Source organism: Scleropages formosus, chromosome 12, assembly GCF_900964775.1.
Source record: "Scleropages formosus chromosome 12, fSclFor1.1, whole genome shotgun sequence".
Lineage (NCBI taxonomy): Eukaryota > Metazoa > Chordata > Actinopteri > Osteoglossiformes > Osteoglossidae > Scleropages > Scleropages formosus.
In genome coordinates this window covers 10,557,490-10,563,930 of record NC_041817.1, presented here as the reverse complement: position 1 = coordinate 10,563,930, position 6,441 = coordinate 10,557,490, and the positions used below count along the sequence as shown (strand labels likewise).

The window sequence follows — 6,441 nt, the reverse complement described above, 5'->3', positions numbered from 1 at the left end:
AGTGCGTCTTGCACAAATGGGTCACATATGATAAATAAAGGATAATACACAATATGATTAAATACTGCTGTTGTTACAGCGAAACGTTCGCGGGTTGTATTACTTACCTGTCCCTCGAGCGAGCGCGCGATTGTGCGAATGATTGTGTGTGTGTGTGTGTGTGTGTGTGTGTGTGTGTGTGTGTGTGAGCGCGTGAGTCTGTGACAGTGTGCGCGCGCGCGCGCCAGTGTCAGCAGGGAGTCTCGTCCAGGCTGTTGCTTTAAGCAGCTCGGCGGTCGGTGGTGAAGCCCGTGTCGGTTTTCAGCTCAGACTCCTCCTCTGCATTCTCGGCGACCCTCTTTCTTCCCTTCAGACCCGCGCGCACACACATACACATACACATACACACCCCACCGTCTCGGCGCAGCTCTCCGGGCACCGATGCGCTGCGACACGAACTGCTTCTGATAGCGAAAAAAAAAAAAGAAAAAAAGAAAGGGAAAAAACAAACAACAACAACAAAGCCACACATAAAATCCGCTTAGAGAGAGTTCTTCCCGGACATACACAGCTGAAGAAACGCTTTGGAAACGAAGACACCGACGTAGGTGATCTTGCAGCAGAGAAGTGCAGCGTGTGAAGGAAAAGGAAGCCCGGAGGAAACTTCATCGCTGAAACTTTGTGATGTGAACACTGCGCGCCCGCGCGCGTGCGTGTTTATTCCACGAGCGCAGCCGCCACGCCGTGCACAACTTTTTGAGAGGGATCTCAGCCTGCGGGCTCCAGCTTGCGCACGCACACATGGATCTTAACGGGTGAATGTACACGGACTGGTGTGTCTCCGCACGCGTCTACCTCCGACCGCCGTCTCGAGAGCCGCGCGGAGCGTCGACGCTCGCGCCAAGTGTACGTGCGGGTCACGCTCGAGCAGTAACGCAGCGTCGTGCAGTTGGACTCGTCAGTCCCGCAACGGCCGATTTCCTCTCGCGTTCTCGTTATCCACTGGATTATTGAAAAGTTGTTCTAAAGATGGGAACGAACGGGGATGGCTTTTATTCTGAGTTTTAAAGGGAAGATCTGAAGCACTGGGAGTTGGTGAACCGCGGTAAAGTTTTTGGATTGTGTGTATAGCGCGTCTACTAGTGTTATAAGGACTACGAGTCGAGTGTTTTATTTTTAAAAAAAAAAAAAAAAACCCACACACACCACCAGCAGCTGAGCTCAGTGGATCGTACAAAACGCCACATCTTGTGCGTCGAACTGTGCGTGTGTGAAGGGGGGGGGGGAGGTCGAGTGTTTACTTGCAAAAATGCCACAACTTAACGGCGGCGGCGGAGATGACCTGGGCGCCAACGACGAGATGATCTCCTTCAAGGACGAGGGCGAGCAGGAGGAGAAGATCTCGGAAAACGTGTCGGCCGAGAGGGACCTGGACGATGTGAAGTCATCTCTGGTGAACGAGTCCGAGAACAACAGCAGCTCGTCGGACTCCGAGGTACGAATAAGTTGTGCACAACTTGTGACAAACTAAGTATGTCGCGCGCTCGCATTCATTGACTTTCCCGCGCCAGACGACTTGCTTATAACTTATATAATATTAGAGTGTCCTCAAACTTTCCGTGCCTGTAGTTCATGCTGTTTAACGTCCCTGTTCCCGTCCCTGCGTGTCAGCAGGCTGAAAGGCGCCCTCAGCCCCGACCGGACTCTGAAAGTTTCGAGAAAACGAGAGATTACTTCAGCGAAGGTAAATATTGATTTTCACTCGGCTGCTCAAAGTTCCCTCTCCTTTACTTTTACTATTACTATTACTACTACTATTATACAAAGTTTCTTCCCTCACTTCCACATTGTTGTGTCTTCCACCCCATCCTTTCCTCAGCGTTACGAAGACAGCAAGATGGAGGCTTTTTCAAGAGTCCGCATTATCCCGGCTACCCGTTCCTGATGATCCCGGAGCTCACGAGCCCGTACCTCTCCAACGGCTCCCTGTCCCCGAGCGCTCGCACCGTGAGTCCCGTCCCTCGCACTCCTCCCCCCCGCACTTCTCCCTGCATATGGACTGCTTTGTCAACACCGCGATGGGCTTTTATGGTCAGCAGCGGCGCGCGCTGTCACAGGTGTGCGGGACGCGCGCGCGAGGACACTGGCAGCGCAGCGCCATGTTCCTTTAAGTGGCCTCTCGAGGAGCGAGTCGCTCTTTTGTTCCCGGTCCCCCCCCCCCCACGCTTTGAGACAGCGCTATTATTATTATTAATCTTCTTATTATTTATTTATTTTTTTATTCACTGCTTCCAGTTATGCCTAAGCAGGGATGGTGCGTCTTTCCACTCAGCAGCTGTAAAATGTCGACGAACAAACTACCTACTCCCCCCCCCCCCCATTACCTGGGGGGCAAAGTTTTGCGTTACTAACTAAGTTAACCGTGATGCTGAATGCAAAACGCCACTGTACTTACACCGAGTAAAGGACAAGGAGGTGCAGTTAAGCCCGTTTATTGATATTATTACTATGAAATAGCTTTAGTGCCATTTTTGAGAGGAGTCATTCGTGCAGGTCCTGGATGTATGACTGTGCTCTGCCTGTAGCACATGTATTACACTCATATTCTAATGCCATGTTTCTCTTTCTGAAGGCTGTTTATTTACAAACAAGTATTTTTACAGTTATTGTTGCTGGAACCGGGAGGTTGAAGCTGCTGTCCTGAGTACACAGTCTGTCGGGGGAACTGGAATATAACGGGCCGACGCTCAGGCCGGAGAGATGCTCGGACAGGGATGTGCTGGCCTTTCCTTGCGCTTCCGTAGCCTCTATTCACGGCTTTTGCATTTAGACTTTTCTATAAATATTATGGCCTCTTTTAAATTGGCTTGGTGCTGTACAAAATTTATGTCAGTATTGTAAGTAGCTAACCGGGCAAAGAAAAGTTTCCTCTTATTTTTCATGAGTGAAACAGGAGAAATGAAAGAACACAGATGGGCTGTTGACTCCAGCAGTTAAAATATTTAATATTTCAATGGGAACTTAGTGGCACAGTTAAATCTGAGATTGTGTAACGACCAGCTCTGGAAGTACTGTGCTGTGCGTGTAAGGCAAAGGCCTGTTGGCACAGCGGATTGGGTGAAGGTCCTCAGAGAGGAGTGGTGGCAAGGCAGCTTTTTCTGGCTGTTGTCCTTCTTAAACTGTTGTTCATCAACTTTTCATATTAATCTTAATTTACATGTACATCAGTTCAAATGGGATGTCTTCTGTGGTACTGTTTGGTGAAATGTATGTGAGCTACTTTTAATGCTTTCATACATCTAAATTATCCATAGTTTAGATTTTTTTGCTTATGAAATGCTTCCGCAAAGTAATGGAAAAATAATATTTTTAAATAATGTGTTATTTGATGTTGGTAAGTTGTAATGTTTTTAGTTTTTTACGGCTGTCCTCTGGATATGGAGATCCATAGTTGTTGTCTGCTGTTGCATCTGCTTGATGGATTTTACTCAGTGTTTTTATTCTGTTGTTTTATAACTTACAGAAATCACATGGAGAAGTCACTTGAAGGGTAACTTCAACAAATAAGCAAATTACTGTCAGCTATGACCAATATTTAATTTTACTAACTGAATCATTTGCAGCAATGCACATATAATGCACCTTAATTTAGTGTCGTCAATGCTTTGTCTAAATTAATAGAAAGTATAGGAACACAGATAATTGTAGTGGTTTATGTTCCGTTAGCTCCCCCGTGTTCTCTTCCAGTCTGCTGCACATCCCGATTCTGTACAGTAATGTTTGTGTTTTGTTTCTTCAGTAAAGCCAAAATTTGGCTTTCAACTTTTTGCAGGGTCTTTTTTGAAAAAGAAAGTGGATAAGGAGTGAAGATGAAAATTTCAAATGCTACTTTATATCACTTTGTGTGTTGGGGGTGTTATTAAAATGCCTAACTACTTTTTATCATACATCAAGAATGGTGATTTTCATGTCAGAGTGGAGCTTCTTTGCAATATTAGCTAATGGAGTTATATTGTTTAAGTCCATTCCATCTTTCAAACCACCCTTTTTCCACCCAAAAAGCCAGTGATTTGATTGGAACCAGCCAAGCGTTAGACTGAAAAGCAAATGAGACCAGAATGACCTCCCACCCCCTACCTCAATACTTTTTCTGTCTCTTTCCAGTGTCCCAAACCAAGTCTTCTTCCCTTGCACCCCCCCCTCCATTCAATTAGGGAGGCGTTAGTCTGTCATTGTTATTCTAAGCAGGCAAATGATGGCTTCATTGGAGGTCCCCACTGGGGCTCATTAACTTAATGGCTACTCTGTACATGCAAGGTGTACACCAGTGAAGGGATCCCTCTTTTGTTCCTATAAGTTATGGGAGATTTATGAAGATAGCCAATAAGTGCACTAATTCCTTGAGAGAAAGTATGCATGCATTTGCAGTCCTGTCTCAAGTTTTGTTCTCTGGTATGTTATGCTGTTATCTTGAAAGGGTGATTTTTTTTTTTTTTTTTTTTAAATTTTTTATAAATAAACTTGAAAAGTTTAATTGTGATCTACAGATAAGTTTCTTTCAGATTTTACTTTTTGTTTGGCGCTGCTGATTCAATGCCTCTCTCTCTCAGCTTCTTTTGTTGGATACAGTCTTTTTGTGCGGACAACTTTTGCATTGCTGGATATCATGCTTCCTTGTCATGAAATGATATATAAATTAAATAAGTCAATTTCAAAAGCATATTTATTTTTGATTTATAGTTTGTTCTGTGCTTCATATGTCAAGGCTGTATTGCTAAATTGGTTGACTAGTACTGCTTGTACTGTATTGTCATTTCTTTGCTTGGGCACACAGTTGCCGTGATAATTCATAGGAATTGAAAATGGACTTTGAAAGGAACCATTTTGGCTTGCGTTGAACATACTGTGTAAATATTTTGTAAGGTCAAGGTTATCCAACTCCGTTATTATTCCTGCAAATTGCTAATCTGAGTTACAGATTGTCTTGCTATTTTCAGTAACTTGTACATCTTCAAGAAAATTTAAACTGGGCACTTTTTCATACTGCCTAATGGAAAACATGATATTCAATTGCAGAAGTAGAGATTTTCTGTCTTGGTAAAGGAAGTAACATTTCAGTGAACTCTGTCATGATCCCACGGTGTTCCTCAGTGACCCTCTGCATAACAGGGCAGAGAGAAGAACAAGCATTGTTTGTGTTCCACTGGAATGGAAAGGGGGAGCAAAAGGAGTGCAAGAAGGGAAATTAGACTAAGAAAATGATTGAATCTGAATAGCAGCAGTGTTGTTGTTTAGTGGATGCTTGCATTAAATCGTTCAGCCTAAAGGAGTAAAGATTTTTCCTAGGCATAACTAGTGGTAGCGATGGAATGGGTGGCATCTCCAGAAATGTCCTCCTGGCTCTCATGTCAGCTGGTCAACTGTAGTAGCCATTCGGAAAGCAATAACAGGATAGTGGCTGGGTAGCAGACTTTGGTTTTTTACAGAATAACTAGTCATAAACTGCAGGGGCCTAATGTGTCCTTCTGACAGGCTGGGTGAAAATACTTATTCACACTGACTTCAGGTGGAAGATCTTCAGAAGGTTAGATTCTGTCTAAACAGGGTTTAGATTTGGATGTTCTTTAGTTTCAATGCACTGTATTTTTGGAAAACTTTTATCTCGCTGTCCTGATTGTTCTGACAAGTTTTTATTAGCATGTCTTAAAAAGAAAGTTACATTCAGCTTTTTGACATTATTTTGTTCCTGGGAATGTTGAGTGAGGTTTCTCTAGCTTTGAGGTGATCACATGATGTGGAGTGGTGGCTGAGCAAGGCAGTGACCGGATCAGGTTTGGTGGTCTTTCAGTCCAGTGCCATTTAATCCGTGGCGCAGGCAAGTAGGAAGTGACTGGGGACTGGGCTAAGGTGGCAGTGCGAAGCACAGACTAGTACAGTTGGCATTAAGGCAAAATAACTTTTTATTTTTTTATTTGATTTAATGGCTAAAATATGCAGTGAACAGTAAAATTATTTTGCAAACATTTCAGTTTTGATTGAAAAACACAGGGCACAGATTGGAATAGGTGAATGTTTTTAAAGACCCTAAATTCACATCTCCGTTGGGAGGAAAACAAAGGAAGACATAATAAACCTTGTCTTCCTCAGTATACAATAGCAAGGATATATATATTTAATATTTTATTGTATAGTTTTTTTTGAAAGCACCTCTTGAACAGAAGGAAAACAAACATTCATATTGCAAAACCAAAACAAGAAATGTTTACAGTACGGTTCTCTAAATTAGAAATGTAAACACAATCTTGAAGTAAATGTACTGTGGATCTGTTTTTTAAACTTCATTCAAATAGTGCTGTATGAAGACCATTTGCCGAGCGTGATGACGTCAGTTTTTTTTGGCTATGGAGAAAGCAAAAATTCAGAAATTTCCAGTGTTCGGAAAGATACTTGGGAATGTGTGTG

At 43.3% G+C, this 6,441-nt stretch overlaps 1 protein-coding gene across 4 annotated transcripts in view; it reads left to right on the top strand.

The window, feature by feature from the left end:
- The first annotated feature begins 376 nt into the window (after positions 1 to 376).
- Positions 377 to 6,441, top strand: part of tcf7l1b (transcription factor 7 like 1b) — a 45,539-nt gene continuing 39,474 nt past the window's right edge. For 2 of the 4 annotated variants that reach the window (XM_018744086.2, XM_018744088.2), the window contains exons 1-3: positions 377 to 1,474; positions 1,651 to 1,723; positions 1,859 to 1,986. In XM_018744086.2, coding sequence (XP_018599602.1) covers positions 1,289 to 1,474; positions 1,651 to 1,723; positions 1,859 to 1,986 — 387 coding nt within the window. In that variant the 5' untranslated portion in view covers positions 377 to 1,288. The remainder of the gene's footprint in view (positions 1,475 to 1,650; positions 1,724 to 1,858; positions 1,987 to 6,441) is intronic. The other 2 variants (XM_018744089.2, XM_018744087.2) reach the window with 1 other exon arrangement.